The following is an 18,771-nucleotide window of genomic DNA, read 5'->3' as shown; positions in this document are numbered from 1 at the left end:
TTCTGTTACTGTTTTGTGAAGATTCCGCTCGATGCGCTGGCGTAGCGTTACCGCTTCCATCTTCAAGCCCCTGAATTTTCTTGAACAGTGAAGTACTGTACAGTGCATAATTGCAGGTAACACATTAGTTGTGTTCAGTTAAATATTACTCCATCTTTTGTAATAATTTGTTCGCAAAACAAAAAGGTGAACCATGTTGCGCGTTAAGTGGGTATGTATTGAAGAAAGATAACTTTCATGACTCGTGTGTGGAGTCGGCGTTCTGACCAGTGCTAGAATGCTAATTAGCGGCCCCATCTGACTGTGAGCCTAACAGTCCGTGCGAAGTCTAAAAGTGGGAGAAAGGCTGTATGGCTATTTTTGCCAGCCTGACTCGCGACCATCTCTCCAACTCGTCACACCGTAAACATTGCAGTCGCTGAGCATTAGGAAACCGTAGTCTGTTGAAGCATCTTGTCGTCGCCCGTGATATTCTTACACACTTGGAGACCCTGCGAAGAATTGGAATTTTGCCCGCGATTCTGAAGTGATTTCAGCAGAAAACGGCATTCCGATCGAATTCGCTTTCATTCCATGCGTTTCACTCTTCCCGGTTCTTTACGAATGGCGCGTCTGATTTCTTCCCTTCACAGCTGACAAGCCAGGCATTTCCCCCTTATCTTTTTTAATCACTTCAGCAATCGCAAATGAGGACCAGTACAACGAACTGTCTACATATGCACACATACCCTCGGTATGCATGCAAGATGGGGCTCGACTGTTCGCTTAATGCGTCCCTGCTCACTTGCAGGAGCAACAGCTTGTTGTTTTGTTTTTCTTCTTTCATTTTTTTTTTTCAAATCTCCCAGCAGTGCTTGCCACTGCGCTCTCTCTGCATGGGGTATAATTCCAGATGACACGGCGCGACAGAGCGAATGCAAAGAAAGAAAGGAGATACGTACACCCGAATTCCCCGACGGGTCTTATGATTATTATGACATCTAAATGCTTTCAGTCCGACCACAGCCCCCGCGTTGCAGCTACACTTACACGCACACTCCCTTCCTTCCCACATCCCTTGCGCACAGTTAGCCGCGCATGGTAGACTGAGAAGGAGCGAAACGAACATAAAAACGCATCAGCACTCCGACATCTTCGTCGACGTCTGGTACTACACTACATGCACTTCCCTTTCCTCTTCGTTTCATCCATCGCGTTGTCCTCTTCGTTCTCTCTGATGCGCGCCGCTCGACGCTTCTTTGACAAACTGCTAATGCGTGCCCGCGTGTGTGTGGGCCCCCGAAGCGCGGGCAAGGCGTTGGCCTCTTCGGAGTCCCGCGATATCTCGAGAACGCACGCACACGGGATGTCTTTTTGACGACACCGAGAGACACAACGCTCGACGCGAAGAGCGGGCGAACCGTGTCTATCTGTGGCGCGGAATTCGGCCTGCTTGTTGTGTTGTTCGGAAGTTATAATGAAAAAAAGGAGTGGGGAAGGGGTTTTGAATATTGCCCCTATGAACCCAGTGGAAAGGAAAGAGGGCGGGGGGGGGGGGGGGGTGAGTACATTTGGACATAGTATATATACTATTGCGAAGCATATATAAAATCTCCCCTAGGGGCGTTGCGCGCGCTTGGTCGCCACTGTGTTGCCAGCGGTGACGGTGCTACTATCGCCACCGCTACGCCACCACCACCGCGGCATCTCTCGCTTGTCTGAATCATCGGTGTCTCCGACGACGGCGCCTAGGGTTAACGACCACCGACGGGGCGACGCCGCGAAAGAGACCCTCCTCAGAGACTGCGACGAAAGGCGCGACTGGCGAGACACTTCTCTTCTACGTCTGACCGCCTAAAACGCGCGCTTAATATTTTTATCTTTCCTCTCGAATAAACACCCCGACCACCACTGCCTCGTCCCACCCTGTCTACCCCCCTTTGTTTGTTTGACTGTCGCCGTCTTTTCGATTAACTGATGAATTAGACTCGTCGGGGGTTTTTTGTCGACTTCATGCCCGCATCGCGCCCAGACACCCTTGAACGCAAATAATGTCCTATTTCTTTTTGTTTTTGCTATTCTTTGTGCTGACGCCGACGTCGGCGGTGAAGCACCTGCCACCACCTGCTACTCACGCATGTTTGTGTGTGTACGCCGAGTCTGGTGGTGTACGCTACACTAGTGTACCGACTGCGACCACGCGTACGTTGACAGCAAAAATGACGAATCGCTTTGCGCTAAAGCGTAGTGGAAGCGCAGTAGACTACCCACTAGACTGGCGTCTGGCCTGACTCGATACTGTCAAGCCATACTTAAAAAGTGCACGCTCTGAGCAGGACCGTGTCTAGATCTGGTTAAGAGGACGGCTTTAGAACGGCCTTTTTTGTGGGTGTACCTAGTATACTCTTTAAAATAAACGCCTGAAAAGTTTGAGATTGAAAGAAAAAAATGGCAGAGAACATGTACTACTTAACGACTGTTTTAAGTTTGTGCAGTTTAACAATAATGAAACAAGAAGCTTTTTAACAAACACCAAGTGATTTATTCCCGAGTAGGAGCGCAAACATACATTAATTTCCTATAACTAGTTTCTCTGTGAAAGTATACTTTTGTTCAATGTATTTTCTTGCTGAATGCGAAATGAAAAAAAAATTAGATGCTGAATAAAAAATAGATGTTACTTATTGCCGTGCATTCTTCAGAAACTTCAGAAAGTTCGAGTGCGCTGGAAATACTACCACGTGAGCAGCCCCTGCCTCTCGCCTGTCTGTTCACATATTACGTCTGCATTTGCATTTCTTTGGATTTGAAAAAGCTGCAGTCGTTTTAAGTGTGGTTGAGTTCTGGTAGTAGCTTTCTCAGTTACCCTGTCCCCGTTCTCACGTTTTTTTCCGGTTTCTCTTTCCGCAGAGTTCGAGTTCATCCTGTCCCCAGCATCGATGATCGCAGCGGCAAGCATCAGCTGTGCTGTCTGCGGCCTCCTACGACGTCACTGGAGTGAAATGAGGGAAGTCGCGGAGCGGCTCAACGAGATCACTAGCATAGAAGTGGTAAGTGCCCACCACTGCTCTTTCATCACATTCGTTGTCGCTTTGAACATAAAGGGCCATGCACACTATATATAGGTGCTGGCCAATAACAGAAATGTGATAAAAGGGAGATTCCAGGGACATCCCACAGAGGTACCATGATGCCCTGATCGGCCTACTCCACATTGGAAGAAGAGAAGGTTGTGGTCGATGTGTGATGATGCGATGTGGGGCGGCTACATTGTCGGGTGCCTCGGGTCTGCCTATATTTGTGATTTTTGTTGGGGCTATATTATGCCTGCAGACAGGAAGAGGCTTACTGTGCAACACCGCATCCTTATTGAAAACGCTGTATGGTACAATACATTCCGAGGTCCAGGTTTTCCATTTCCGTTTGTAGATTTGAAAACGCCGGATTCGAGCTGCCCTCTCAGTACGCGGTGCAGCGACACAGTTTATATGCTGTAGTATAAGTTAACGCTTGTTCGCCGGTTTTCTGGTAAATCATGCGCCGTAGCAAATGTGCGCGTGAAATTTGCTTATAAGTCACTTCGTAATCACGGACGGCAAGCGTCGACAGCCTTGGACGGCGAATGCTCGCGCAGGCGTTTCAAGTGAAGGTTCCGGTTTCGGATTACTTGGACGTAGTGTGCGATACGCAGTCTGCGCGCTGCGTTGCACTTTCCGGCGCAAGATGAGGGGAAAAAAGCAGAGCAAGAAAGAGACCCTTCTTTTTTTGCCGACTTGCGCTCCGAAGGGTTCGCTGTAGGTAATGTAAAACACGGGTTTTCGCTTCCATCGGCAAAAGAAGGGGTCAACGTATTTTCTAGCGAAGTGTGCTTGCAGCGATGAGCGGCTGCATAGCTAAAACCGGTTCAGTTGTGTGTTGCCGTTCGAGTCTTGCAGGCATTGCCTTCAAAGAATCCATTTGTCGTTTTCCTCGGGACTATCTATCACCGTTCGCGAGTGGTCTCTCGGGTTTCTTTAAAACTCCTCTCGTACCTCGGTGCCCGAGAACAAAAAAAGAATACTCGGCGAAAAATGAACTCAAAAACATTAATCTTCGCTACACAAGAGATACATTCACGATAGGAATATATTTCAATATATACATTGCATATGCAGTGTGTTATCGACTGCATACCCCTTTGCATACGCATTGCGTATACAATGTAGGACATGCACTGTAAAGACCGCCTTTTATCGGCAAGACATTCCAGACTGAACGCCGCACTGTGTAGATCCGTATTCATCCTTTACTTAACTACTCAGTTCAGAACTTCAGGCTCGCAGCAAGTGAAAGTGCTCAAGGACAGATAGAAGGGCGAAGTATAGAGTTACAATACGCCTCAGAGGCGCGTCAGAGATGTCACGACGCAATCGAAAGCTCTGGTCAACAAAACCCATTCTAATACGCAACAGGCGCCTGCCTAGTGTGTGACGAACAGAGAGAACATTTCCGAGAAAAAGCACAGTTCCGACAGAAAGCACAGATTTCCGAAAAAAGACCCGTCCGAAATATCGAGGAACCGCAAGCACAGCTGAACTACGTATATAAAAAAGTTCAGGGGGCACTTTGGCTCTCCAAAGTGCTGCAAGGCGAAAGCCTTTCCTGGCGCACTGTTCGGCATTGACTGCGAGACTGTTTGTGCTGTACTAGTGCTTTATTTTTGACTACTCTGACACACTTTGACTACACATTACAACTACTCACTTTCACTGCCGACTTTGACTGCTACTTTAGCACGACTCTCTCTCTGCTTCGATGAGTTCGGTTGTATCCATGGCTCTGTTCGCAGTAATGAGGTATGTAATGTGGTCACCCACGGACGCCTTACGCCCCCTGTCGGAGCGGACGACAACTATTTTATTAGTTGTCGTGTGCTTCAAAAGGGAGCGTCAGGCATCCGTGGGCGACCTCATTACTTCGAAACCGCGCACTCTGACGTTATAACCATTTCGACCAACCGAAAAGCGTGACACCTCTGCTGACAACCTTCTGTCGACAGCGATGAGGCATTAAAGGCTTTCGCCTTAATAGCAACTGCCAAGAATAAACAGCAGACGCTGAAGGAAGATGAGAATGACGCCTGTTTTTCCTCTGTGGTGTGCAATGCACGGCGCCGGCAGTCCGTACCGCGAAAAGTGCAGGCAAAGGCGTGTCCGGCGTTGGTGAAAAAGGAATCTTCCCGGGCCGACATGTCGGCAACTGGACACCGCACAACGGAAGAAAGGAGAGCGAGCTCTTTCTTCCTGCCCGTACTATACGGCTGCGCCACCGTTGGTGGGTAGAGGGCGCCACAAACACGCGTCGCAGCAATTTCGCGGTGTCTGGTTAAAAGCCGAGGAAGCGGCAGTCGAAAGAGTCGGTAAGAGGGCGAAAGGGGGTGTGAGAGGGTTTCAGATGCGGCGCCGCCGCGTCGGGTCGGGGCGTCGGCCTGTCTGTGTGTACACTTCAGGCGCATGGCTCCAGCATTCCTGGCTTTCGGTGCCCAAGCTTCGGCCTTCGTTTCCTGAGGAAGGAAGACGAGCTAGAACGCTTCTGAAGATGTTGAAAGGAGGGCAACCGTGTTCGTGACGTTATTCCCCGAAAAGGAGCGGCTCGCCGGCTTCCCGCGCATGCTTTGGCCCTCCAGCCTCCGCCCCGTATTTGTGGGTCCTGTCGCCTCCGTTCTTCTAGGCGACGAGCTTTCGGCACGGAAGCCTTTTAAGTTTGTGCACTAGCGCTGCCATCCTTTATTTTAGGCCAGTAATAGTTAGCCGGCCTGATGCACGTTAAAGCCAGACTACTGAGGTTGTCGCTATTGCCACTGACGGAACAAAAGCCTCGTGCCCCCTGTTCCGCTCTGCAAGTGTCTCGATTAGGAAAGGTCGCCATTATTATTCTCATAGTGCTGAGCTCCGACACATGCCCTTGGCGGCAGCAAGCGCTAACTCGACGCCCGTAATGTTTGGTCTTGCATGTGACCGTTTTTTTTTTCCTGGAGGAATAGGGGGTGGGAGGGTGGCCGTCACAACTTTCACACTTCTTGAGAGGTTTTCCATACAAAATACACGGCGGTAAAACTCTGACACGGGAGAAATTTAAATCGGTAGAAGTCTTTCGCGGGCATTACCCTTGAAGCAAGCCCGTGCCCTCGCAATCTGGTAGAAAGGAAGGCCGCGTACTCTATAGGCCGCGGTTTGTAAATACGCCGCCAGGTCACGCCAGCCCGCTCTCCAAAAGCCGGCGCATGAAGCTGAGACAGGCCATTGGCTTTTGTCGCCAGGGCCGCCTCGGCTGGGAGCGGCCTGTTCGCTTGCAACCGCCGCCAATGCCAAGGGCACGCCGTCGGCAGCAGAGTCAGCAAACGACGTGAAAGAAAGGCTGCCAGCAACATGCGTGCGTGTGTATGTGCGGCTCCTAGGCGTGCAGACAGGCGGGCGGGCGTTGGAGCTTTGTGAAACTTTAGAACGCCCCCTAAAAACAGGCACAGTGTTATTCTTTTCGGCATCTGTCCCGGCGGGCCCTCGGAGACAGGCTTCCGAACTAAGAAGCCTCCCTCTGCGGGACAGTCTCTGCAAAAAGCCTGTGGGAAAGTTGTACTCATCGCGTCGCTGATGGCAATTACTCTCCGTGGCAGCAGTCACCACATATCGCGCCCTCTGTCTTCGCTTTACATTACTATATTTTATTCTGTCTTTCTTGGGCGAACGGTGTTATTCATTCACTAAGCCTATGCCAACAGGGAGAAGCCGACACGTGTACATCGAAACACAAAGTCACAAAATGCCAAGCCCGCAAGCCTAAACCGCAATTCCACGGCCGCTTTGACAAACGCCGAATTAGCGAGCCTTGCAAGCTGCGCCCTCACCCACTCACTCTCTCTGCTTCGAGGCTTCTAAACAGTGTAATACATGCTAACGGTGCCAGACGCTCGTAAAACCTGAAACGACGCGTCGGCCGCCGCCACCACCGCCGTCGTTCTTCACTGTGGACGTATTTACTTCGGTTCAGCGGGGGGGAAACCGAAATACTTTCGTTCTCTCCCTCTTTTCACATAGAATCCTCCTCCCTCTTTTTTTATCGCTGGGCTTGTCCATTGCGCGGAGGGGTCCTCAAATTTCACCTCCAAGAGCGAATCGAGCCGTTTATAACTGTCGTCAGTGGATGTCGTCGACCATACCACGGTTCTGTGACGCACTACCCTGCAGCTTAGAGACCAGAAAGCCGAGGAAAAACAGAAATAAAAGCAAAGCTAGCAAACCTTATGAACATGGTGCACAGAAGCAGGGAGAGATATATACTCTGTATATACTTGGGGCACTATCAAATGTCCGCTACCCGGAGGCGTTAATTTCTTAACTCTCATCACACCCCTTTATAACCCTTCGCGAGCCTCTTGGCGTGCATTTCCCCTCCACACCCCCTGTGTACTTGCGCGTCCATGTCGGATTCCGACGCAGTTCGTCTACACTGCTGGCAGCAAGCATCTTGTCTCGCAAGTCGTTCGGGGAGGGCAATGACTGGATGAAAGCCCGTTTATACGCGCTGTATGAGGTCAACACATAAATAATTTCCTCGTCGGCGCCGCCGCAGATATCTAGAGCGGTGGACTCGAATTGAAATGCATTGCACGTGACGACGACCACAGCGGCGATACTGAGCTCGCTGAGCAAGCAGTGATCGTGCCGGTTTTGGTTTTCGGAGAACACTGCAACTGCGACTGTTGGCTGTGTGCACGTTTCTGGCGCAGCATGTGGGAGGATGCAGTGTATTCGACAAATCAAAGCTGCAGCTCGTTTCCGCACTGTGAAGCATATGGACGGGTGATGTGCAGTGAAATGAAATACTGCAGGTTGGTCCTGAGCTGAACAGCATGTGGATAAAGGCTGGGCTGTGTGGCCAGTGAAAGTGAAGATTGCTTGCTTGCTTCTTTGCTAAGGAACGTGCGGAGAAATTGCGTGCGCTTAGGAAATAAAACTTATCACCTGCAGCTTCTGCAGTTAAGGGTTATCTGGAAGCCGCAGTGCTTGAACGAGTTTAACTATTACTTGTATAACCGTCAGTCCCTGTGGGGGCCCTTTATGCTAAAGCCCCCACACGAACCTAGTGCAGTGATGAGAGAAACGTCAGCAGGGGTGTAAAAGACGCTGGGTGCAAAAGACTCGCTCTTGCAATGCATTATGGTCGCTCAAGGAAAGTTGGCACCATTATCAAATAAGACGTGAATAAGATTTGTTTCTGATCCTGCTGAAGCGCATTACTACCGCTGCGTTAAGGAACTGCAACTTTTCGCGATGCAGTAAATTCAAGAAAAATAAAAGAATTTACAATTCGTCAACATGGGGCATATAGCGATCTAGTTCTGCGTTTAATTCAATGAACAAGGAACTGTGTCGTTCACAGACTGTCCGTGCACGTCGCGATAACCTTTTCGATGCCGCTAAGCCTATCGGCCTACTTGTTGACAGTCGTCACTGCTTGAGCTTCCTCGTGCTTATAGGGAAAATAATAGGATGGGAGGAAGCGCTGCCGGCTTTGATTAACCGTTTCCAAAGGTCGCAGAGGTCCGCAGAGAGCTGCAGGGTGCAATGAACGGCAGTCCGAAAACAGCGCAATGTTCGACTCGGAACGATTGAAAAGGTCATTTACACGCTGAGCAAAAGAGGCTAAGGTAGGACACTGAAGGTAGAACGACCGCGCTTTTCCCTGCACATGAACAGCGCCGCATTCGGCTCACATAAAGCAACGCTGTTGTGTGTGTGTGTTTGCGCCAGGCGCAGAGGCCTCCAAGGTCAAGTACAGCGAATGGTCACGCACTACAAGGGGCGAGCGAGGGCGCGAATACTTCGGGAGCCGGCAACAAAGGGCGGACCTGGTCACGCCTTTCAAATCGAAAGCAGCACCGACCAAAAGGGTGGTCAGAACCAGCACCTTGCGCAGGGCCCGAAAATGGCGCGCAGGCATTGTTGACGTCACCTCGCCAAGAACTACCCCAATTACGGTCAGAGCACGGTCAATCGCTGCGACCCGACCGAACACCGAACTCTCCTGGCTCTCAGACTCTCGTCTCAATGGACGTAGGATGAAAGAGGCCCAAAAACTAATAATAAAACGCGCCCGTCGCTTCGTTCGCCTGTCCAGCGCGCCATCGCATTCATGCAGCGCAAGGCTGATTGACCTTATCAGAGTGCGGGCGGCGAAAGCACAGAAGAAACTCCGTGAACCGGCCACGCACCCCGCTTCGCTCCCTCCTTCCTATAGGGTCGTCCACCATAAATAATAATCGTAAAAAGCTGCCCCCCTCTTCGAGAGACGACGGACGCACACCGACACACGAGACCGCCACACTTGCCGCGGAGTTCTCCGCATTCTCCTCCCCACACCGCCGATCTCCCTTCACTACGCGGCTGGGCGGCATTCCGTTTCGGCCCATTCTGCAGAAGCAAACACGCGCTCATTCCCACGCTCTTCAACGGAGCCAGAAGACCCAAGCCGAAGCCTCCGACGAGTCTTGGCTGCTTCGGCACGGACTACGGAGACGCGAGATGGGAGGGCGTGGGGTTCCGAGGAGGAGACCTAGCTCTGACTGCCAACCAGTCAAGAAGGGGAGAGCTTCTTCGACGGGCTACCAGCGCCATCTAGTGGCGAGCGTCCTAGCTGCTACTTCACCTCCAAACGAGAGCCACTGCCAGACACGAAAGTCCCCCCCTTTCAGAAACCATGCGGGAGACGAAGAAGAACAAAACGAAGACAACAATAACAGAATGGGACACCCCGCGTCGAACCCAACGAGACCTCCGACAGCCTTCCTGAGCGCACCAAAAAAGTGCCCACCAAGATTAAAAAGAACAAATGAGCGCGCCCAAAGAAGGAAAGAAAGAGAGAACGGGCCTTTGAAAAGCGCGGCTCGGAGAAGGCGCGAGGCGGGTCGGCCACTGGCGGCGGCGTGCCGGTAATCAAGTGTAGTGGTACTTTCTCTTCTCTTGGGAGGCACAAGAGACGGAGGTGGGGGATGGTAGACACCCCCTTGTACATTCGGGCCGCAGCGCGGACCTTTTTTCTGCGCCGCTTGATGCCTTCTCGCAGGCTTCTCGCACATCCAACGACGCCTGTGGAATGCGCCCGAGCTGGTGGTTGGTCTCCCCTCTCTTCGCATCAACTGTACCGCAGCGAACCTCCTCACCGGTCCCTCTTATCCACCTTCTCCTCTGGGCGAGCGAAGATGTCCGCAGTCTTGGTAGTCCTGGCGGCGGCAACCTCTTCGTACGGCCGCCATCATGGCCGTCGCGGTCTCTTCTTGCCTCTTGCTTTCTCCTTTTTGTGTCCCTACTTTTTCGTCGTTGGCGATGCTTGTGCCAGCCTAGCGGGCGGGCGCAGGAGAAGGAGGAAGGCGTATGAATGGCCGTTTGCGCTTTGCCGCAGGTTTCGTTTTCGGCCGTTTGCCTTGACGTCGGCCACCTCTCGCCTACTCTCGCCTTCGAGACAGCGGCGCCGCTCCTGGTGGCTTGGCTGGATTCGCGGAAGAGAGAGAGATTCGGCGGCGGGACGGTTCTTTTCCAAAGCACCCCCCCTCCCTTGCCTGCCTTCGCGTTTTCTCGCGTAGAGAAAAAGCATATAAAAACGTGGCCGAAAAGCATGAAATAAGGAGGCTTCGCGAAGACCTCAGCAACTTCCCTCTGCTTTCTCGAAACGGAGTAAAGGCCCAGGGATGGTGGCCAGAGAAGAAGGGGTGTCCACCGTTTAACCAGCCACTGAGCAGCCAATCGGAGGCAGCCTTTCACGCCCTCCCCTCCACCCCCACTGCGAAGTCGACCGCCTCCCCCCACACCCTTTCTGTGTGCCGCAATCTACCGCGTACATCTTAGGCGTTCCAGTCCCTCCCTCCCCTGCCCTTGCCGTGCTGCTATTTATTTGTATATCTTCATTCCATTCTTCGCTGGATGGAAGATCCAAAAGCTGCAGGGTGATCGAGAAAGGGGGAAATAGGAGAATAAACGGGCCTGAGGCGAAAAAGCAAATGTAGACAAAGTAACCTGGCGAAGAAGGCCTTGCGTGACGCCGCGCATGTGAAGGGGAGAACGAAGAGGGTAGAGGTCAGGCTGGGGAGTCGGTTGCCAAGCCCTCGTTTTCACTACGACGTGTGCTGGCAGGGTGGCGACAAGGAGTGACCTTGTCGCCGGTGGCGCAACAGGTGACTGCTGTATCGCACGCGGTATGAGAGGCAGCGTTTAAAGCCCCTGCGTTTCTCGTACCGTTTCTATGCTTACACTCGCCGCTGGGAGTTAATATACGCAACTGCAGGTCGTGCTGAAGATAGTGGAACTCAATTAATACCTTTTGATTACTAGTAAAGTCGGTATCAGTTTTGTTTCTCAGCTGTAATATTTTTGCTAGAATGCAAGAAGAAACAATCACTAAAAGTTGATTTGAGGTATTCCGAATACTGAAACTGATGAGAAATGACAACGATGAAACTGTCAGCGAAGTGCTACTGTCTACGTAGATTTCATGTTACGCGGTATGTTGCGGAGTCTGACGGCTTAGGCACTGGATTGCACTTTTGTGCACGGGAATCCGTTCTTCATTCGATTATTTCTATAAGTACTCTTTGCAAGTGAATTTGACCGCTGAAGCGATTGCCTTCAATCTACCAGCGTAGAGGCACCATCATCTCTACGATGCTCGAAATAAGTTGATAAAGGGTGAACATTTACTAAATAGACCGGCTTTAAAAACCAAGTCGGTGGTCTTGAAAAGGTTGCCCCCCTTTTTTTTAGTTTCGAGATAAGATCAGCGGTGCTAAATTTTCTCGCATCCTGCCAAGTGGTGTCAAGCAACCCCAACCTCGATACGCTGATTGGAAACCGCGGGGACTCCGCCGGTGGCGTCTCGAGCTCTCGATAAGGACGCCTGAGTTATGGTTTGTTTAAAGCGGAAACAACGGAAGCGGAAGATGGGGAGATTGATACGGGGCAGGCGCCGCTGAGGAAACAGCGCTCCCGTTCAAAGATAGTGTATGGTTTCGGTTGGCAATGCCGAGCCGCCCCCTATCGCCTCGCCCGGTTTCTGGCTGAAACGTTGCTTCGGCCCCAAATTCCTGGGGTTCCGAGCAGCATTCTTCCTCCGACTTGGTCTACTGATATTTATTAGGTGGTGTTCGCACGGCACCCTTCCCGTCTATTCCAACAAAGAGAGAAAAATGCGCTTTTACTAGCCGCTGTGGTTGGTCCCCTACTTGCCAGCTAACAAGGCTTCCTGCAAAGATTACCACATGGCCCAGAAAACGGCGGAAGTGCCTGTGGTTGTGCATGGTTTAAACAGGAATAGCCAGACCTTGAGAAAGAGCAACTGGTCGTGAGTGATCTACTGACTCACAGTCAATCCACCGTATGGTTGAATGTGAGTCAACGTTGCAAGCCTCCTGGTCAAAGTGGTTCTCGTCAGAGCTTGCGAATTCCCTTGAATGTGCCCTGGTTCTGGCGTAGGAATTCCTCTGTGAACTTGAGCCTTGTAGTCACACTAGCAGCTAGAGAATTTTGATTCAGCCATACTAGGTATTCCTGATAAAAGTTCAAAACGAACATTTGGAAACTGGCAGCTGTGTGCATCATCCCTTTTCGTAGTTTTTGTGTCTCTCTGGATTCGCCCAGTCTTAAGAATGAATCTTGTGTCCACTACCTCAAACTCAAACAGCATTTCTCTTCTTGGTCTTTGCAGGACTGTCTACATGACTGTCAACAGAGGATTGAAAAGATGCTCACGAGGAACTACCCCGAATTCAAGTCGATTTCGTCGACGCTGAACGGGTCGACTGCTACGCCCCCACCACCTCCACCATCGGGGGACTTTGCGGCCAAAGTGAACGCTGAGACGGTGACCCTCGAGTCAGAGACACCCGAGACGCCGACCGACGTCCAGGATGTTCTATTTTGAACCACGGTCTGCTTAGCCGAGAGCACTGCCGGAATACCTTAGGAGAAAAAAAAAGAAAGACAGATCGAAAATAAAACAACGACATTGGCGTTTGGATGACAGCGGTGATTGGGCGGCCCTGTGGACTCTCCGACCCTCGTTCGGTTCTTGCGCTGCACCTCTCCCCTACTGTTCCGGCCCCTCCTCAACAAGCAAGAAAATGCAAAGGAGCTCCTCCGTCGAGGGAGTACAGCATCTGCTGGAAGAAACTCCCTCACCTTAGCAAAATGCAATGGAACATTTAAAACTCGTGTGTATTTGTGTGTATGTGTGTTGCGCCGCAGTGTTAAGACTCTCGGCGGACTACGTTATACCATAGTCTTCTTTTCCTTGCTCTTTCGCTGCCTGCCGAGACGGAAGTCGACAGCAACGCCGCCGCACTTCGGAAAGCCATTTTTTTTTTCTTATGACGTGACCTCAGCGCCCTCTGCGACAACTCCAAAGGCTTACGTTTGTGAAAGATACTGACGTCGATCTTGGGAGAAGTGGAAAAGGCTGACTGACAGACACGGTACCGACAACGACAGAAAGGTTGCACCCGACACGTTCATAACTCCTCCATTTCCTTCTCTCTGACGCTGGAAGTTGGTCGATGTCCGTCGCTCCGTACACTTTCATGCATGCCCCGACACCAGTACAACGAAGAAAGAAAGGGAGGATGACGTGCGCCTGCAAGGCTCAAGTGCCTGAAAGTGCTACTGCCTGCATTGCCGGTGCCTGCAAGCGCCTGCAGTGGCACCAGGTCCAGCAGGAACCAGTTCATGCAGGCACCAGTTCGTGCAGGCACCAGTTCCTGCAAGTGCGGTCGCAAGTGCCTTAGAAGACGTGCGTCTCGGATATAGTGGGACGCAGAGATGTGAAGACGCCTAGTCAACGATGGACGTGACTATTTTCTTTAAATGTAGTGCTTCAGCTTAGTTGTTTCGCATCGTATTAGTGTGTGTTCGGTGAGTAGATAACGAGACTGCTAAGGAAAAAAAAACGAAATCAATGGTGCTGCGACAAAAGGAATGATGACTCTCTAGTTAAGTTGTGTGAGATGGATTTTAAGACGCTGAGTGTGTGGATGTGTGCGATTGAGCGAGTCTAGGGAGTGATGGGTCGCACTGGGATTTGAGAAGAAAACGGCCAAAGCGGGGTTTTTGAAACGAGCAGGTTGTGCAAAGTCATGAAAAAGCCGCCACTTCGCAAAACGGAATTTTCTGCAGGCACGACACTATTCTTCTGCCTTTTCCCTTACCTTGGAGAGCAAATCTTTTTTTTTTTTTTTCATTTTACGGCGGTACCGCCGTGCAATCCTGAGAGTCGGAGTGTCGAGTGAACTCAATTGCAATGCGTTATGATTGATGTTTTGCGTGTGCTGCTGTGTGTATGGGTGTGAAAGTTACCGCGTGGTAATAACTCAGGAAAGGCAGGCAGTTTTTCGAGGTTACGTGGGTATTATTATATTATAGCAATAATTATTTTTTATTGTCTTTTTGTTGTTCGATCGAGTCCTCTATAACGTTGCACGAAGAGCACCAGGGCATTTTTTGAGGGTGTGTCACTGGCGTTTTTGCGCCTACTGTATGTACATACATATATCTATCTATATTATATATACACAAGTGGTCGTCGCCAGGGAGGCGAGCAAGGCGTCAGTGCCGGTCGATTGCACTTTATTTTGTTTGTTCGATCCACGGTTACTCTTCAAAACCAACGGGCGTCGACAATGTCCGGGTGGAGCAACCGCAGCGTTAGTGACTTAATACCTCCATTGTCAATGTCAGCTTTACGCTTCTGGAGCGGCGTCGTGGTGTTTAGCACTTGACAGCAGCATGAGATGCTTGCGCATACCCCCTTGTTTGTTTTTTTTTCTTTTCTTTGTGCCGTTTTCCCTGGAGGGCCAAGACTGGGTTTCGCCGTCTCAAATCACTAAACTATCAGGCGGTTCCAACGGCAGATTTTTCTAGAATTACTAGATAAGAAAGTCCACTTCAAAACTCGGTCATATCCTTGACTTGCGGAGCTGGCTAATGCATGCGGCGTCTTCGCACTCTCGCGTCTTTTTGTTTACCATCAGAGTGTTCGCAGTAGCCTTTTCTATCTATCCACAGGAGACGTCATTACATGCAAACCATAAGGCACGCATGAGTGCACTGTTGAATTTGTGCTTATTTCTCTCGGTTGACATGCAAGAGTTTTGCTAGTGGTGTGGTTAAAAAAAACTATAGCGAAGAATGAGAGGGATTGGGCGTATAGCATCCACGTTCCTAAACCTAAGGACGCCCCCTGGTTTAAATTATTGTCGTTGGGGCTGCGCTCCTGATTTCAATGCCACCTGGACTCACCGGGTTTCGGCAAATGAGGTCCTCTCTTGTTACCCTTTCTTTCGCCCTCTCACACTCTAGCCTTCATGTTTGCTGCGCTCGTGCAGCGAATGGGAGAGAGCGCATCGTGTTTAGCGACATACCACGGGGAATTCGCGAACCAATTCTTGTTCCCTTTATATCCCCGAGGCTGCGCTGTATCAGCTCGCCTTTGAGTATGACGCACCAATACACGTAAGTGGCGCCACATCGCGGCGCATAAAGAAACCGAAGCGTCCAAAGGGGTCTCTGCTAAGCGAGTGATGTGGCTGGCTTTGAAATAGAAGAGGCGTTGTTCGGGGGCAACCGCTCAGAAAATTCTCCGAAAGTGCCATTCGAGTCCGTTTTGATGTCGAAAAAAGAAACACGCGCCGACTGGAGCAGCTCGTGCAGCAAAGCATATGTTGTAGTCATCCAGCAATACCTCAGAAGCATCGTAATTTATAAACCTGTTATCTGCGTAACGTTTTGAAGCAGAGATGTTCCAGTTCATTCTTCAGACTCGGCACGCCAGGCCTCTGATATTGGCCCAACCACTCCCTCGAAACCTCTTTCACCTTTCTTGTCAAAGAATGACGATTCCAGTCACACAGCACGGAGCAGGGAACCACGAACACGACGACAGATGTCGCTACCGCTCGCTTCAGGCTTTTTTTTCCAAACCTGTACATTGTGTGCGCTATCTTCCGCCAAAATATGCTGGTCATATGTTTTACTGTTTTCGCGTTTCTTCGGTTTTTTTTTTCGCGTCCAACATCCAGTCCAACGTCCATGCAGCTTTATTGTTTGTTCGTTTTTGTTCCAGTCGTTCGAAACACGTCCCATGTCCATCTTCTTCCTTGTCACAGCGCCGATTAGGCGCATATAAATATATATAAATATATTTTATATATACATAATAAATAATATTAGGTACTACGCCGCATTTAATTGCACTTCTGAATGTATTCTTCTCGTGGTTTTTTTCTTCCGAAACCTAGCTCTGTATTAGCTGACCTGGTTACCGTGTTGACCTGTCTCGGTGAAGACAGCCTTCATTGATGTCGAACGTCAGCTGCAGGAGAAAGGAAAGAAAATTGTGATCTTTTACAGACCCAATTTTTTTCTTTTGTGCGAGTACGTATGTTTTTATACGAACTTATAGAATTCCTCCCCTATTTATTATTGACAGCGGCGAGGCCTAGCACTGTTCGGCCGTAGACCCGCCCTACCGTTCTGATATTCTCAAAGCATTTCTGAACTGCTGTTCCTCGACCTCCAGCCTGAATGAAATGCCATGTGAGCCGATAGGCCTTAAAGCTACTGATACCTCCTGAGATGTGTAGTAGGTTATTTTTCCCCCTTATGACAAGCTTTCCTCGTGCTTTTTTTTGTTCTTGTACAAAATAGTACGGACAATTACAAACGAAAACAGAAATGACGCCTCAGGTACAACGAGAAATAGTATTTGTCTTCAAACTTCGTGTCCTCGTCCGTGCATTCGCGAGAGATATTGCGCAACCTCATAACTGCGGCCTCTCGTTCGAGGGAGATTTTTGCGGCAAAATATTTTGCTTTAATAGGCCTAGCCGTATTAGGCCAGGGTAGTTAACTGCACATTGGTTGAGGCAAAATTTGGTGCTGTGGTTTTCTTCTTCGAACCGGACACTTGGGAAGATAGCGCTGTATTTAGAATCGAACACCGTTTCGTACAATGCATTTTCTTACACGCAATAATAGAATCTGAAAGAGATTTGCCAAGATACAATGGTCAGTATTTCACATCATGTTTTTTTTTTACTTCTTTTTCGCGTGTGATTGTGTGTTTACTGCCTAACTCACACCGGCATCCGGAGACAGCTTATTTCTTTTGACGGAAAGTGTCACTTGGCTTTGTTATTTTGCTACATTGCGCTGTTTTGAATTGATGTGGCCATCTATTGTATTCATTCTTTTTTGATCCTGGTATCGGAACAGTGTGCTTGAATGTAACAACCTTCAGAGGGACGACACCTTTTTTTTGTTCTTTTATTATCAGAACATCCCTCGTTACAGGTACTTGTTCTATACCAGCTTGCTTATTGGAGGCTATCTTGGAAGATGAAAAGACTGTCCTTCCCGGCATGCATTGCGCCACGCTGATCTTTGTTCTCATGCGTTGCGATAACGGAAGGACGTATATTCCAGCACACTGTGTCTGTCCCGATGGTGGGGAAAAAAATGCTAGAAAAACAAAAATAAAAAGCATGTTTTTGTGTTGCTATGTTTTGTGTAACCGATTTGGTATAGTGTTCTTTTGTTCACAAAGAAAAAAAAACTAAAGTGCCTGAAATGTCTACGCACAGTCCATAAGCTCTGTCTTTGGCAAAAAAGTGAAAAAAGAAAATGACAAAAAAAAAAGAACGCATGGAGACTGTTCGGTCTTTATTTGTAAATATGACTTGATCGTGACTAGTGATGTTTTTGTTGATGTCATGCAATAAAATGAAAACGGGAAATGTTACCACTGTGTCCGAGTTTGCTCCTCCGTGTGCTCTTGCGATTGCGCAAGAGCAGCCATCTTTCTGACGTCATTGCATTTGGATCTCCGTCTGAGAAGGCACTGGAACACTATGTGCACAGACTTGGTTCTTGAGACGGGTGATCTCTCTGCGATATTGACATACCTTCCATAGACCGTTTTGACTCAGTAAAATTAAGTATATGAAAATAAGCGGGGACCCAAACAACTGGACTCTATTGTGGATTTAAAAAAAAAAACAAAAAGTAGGGGGACATATAAGCCCCACCTCAATAGAATGACGCGATGCCGTTAATAGTTATTTGCTACCTGCTTTCTTAATCAGTACCTCCCTCTAATTACACTCTCATTAGCATACATAAGTAGGCATACTAGACCACATTAGCGAATGTTGGCCTTAGTTGCCTATGTGCCATAAAACCCAACACAACTCATGCCCCAACATTTCTGGACAAAAGCATTTTTGAGCGGGAATAAGTTTATGAAACCAATTTTTCCACACAAAGTAATATTTAAATATAACTTGTAATAAATATATCTGAAGACCTCCGGTCGGCAGTCTTGTATTTTTTGCTATTAGTCTTTTTCCTATCGTCGAAAGCGTTCCCCATCGGTTTTCTATGGCAGTCTTAACTGGTCGGTTTGATCGACGGAAACACGTTGAAAGTTTTTGTTAGTCATCAGAAGAATGAACTATTACCATCAATATTTCCATAAGAACATGTTACAATTTTTCAGCATTCAAAATTTTTGTCTGAAAATGTTGGACATTTAGACCACGTGATACATTACAAGACAAATAAGAACTCCCTCACCCATGTCGAACAAACGTGCCTCAGTGACCCAGAGTTAGGGTGTCTTCGAGACCCAAGGATCACGGGTTCGATTCCCCGCTAATTACCCAATTTTTTTTCATAGTAATTCATTTACTTTACATACTTACGTGTGGCAATGACA

General features: G+C 49.2%; 1 protein-coding gene across 1 annotated transcript in view; it reads left to right on the top strand.

The window, feature by feature from the left end:
• The window catches only part of LOC149330199 (G1/S-specific cyclin-D2-like), a 75,406-nt gene extending 57,610 nt beyond the window's left edge, over window positions 1–17,796 (top strand). The window contains exons 5-6 of the mRNA XM_089560806.1: window positions 2,890–3,029; window positions 12,712–17,796. Coding sequence (XP_089416932.1) covers window positions 2,890–3,029; window positions 12,712–12,927 — 356 coding nt within the window. The 3' untranslated portion in view covers window positions 12,928–17,796. The remainder of the gene's footprint in view (window positions 1–2,889; window positions 3,030–12,711) is intronic.
• The last annotated feature ends 975 nt before the right edge of the window (window positions 17,797–18,771 follow it).

This window comes from Amblyomma mixtum, chromosome 9 (genome assembly GCF_055824585.1).
Source record: "Amblyomma mixtum isolate Tamu chromosome 9, ASM5582458v1, whole genome shotgun sequence".
Taxonomy (NCBI): domain Eukaryota; kingdom Metazoa; phylum Arthropoda; class Arachnida; order Ixodida; family Ixodidae; genus Amblyomma; species Amblyomma mixtum.
This window is presented reverse-complemented; position numbering and strand designations above follow the sequence as displayed.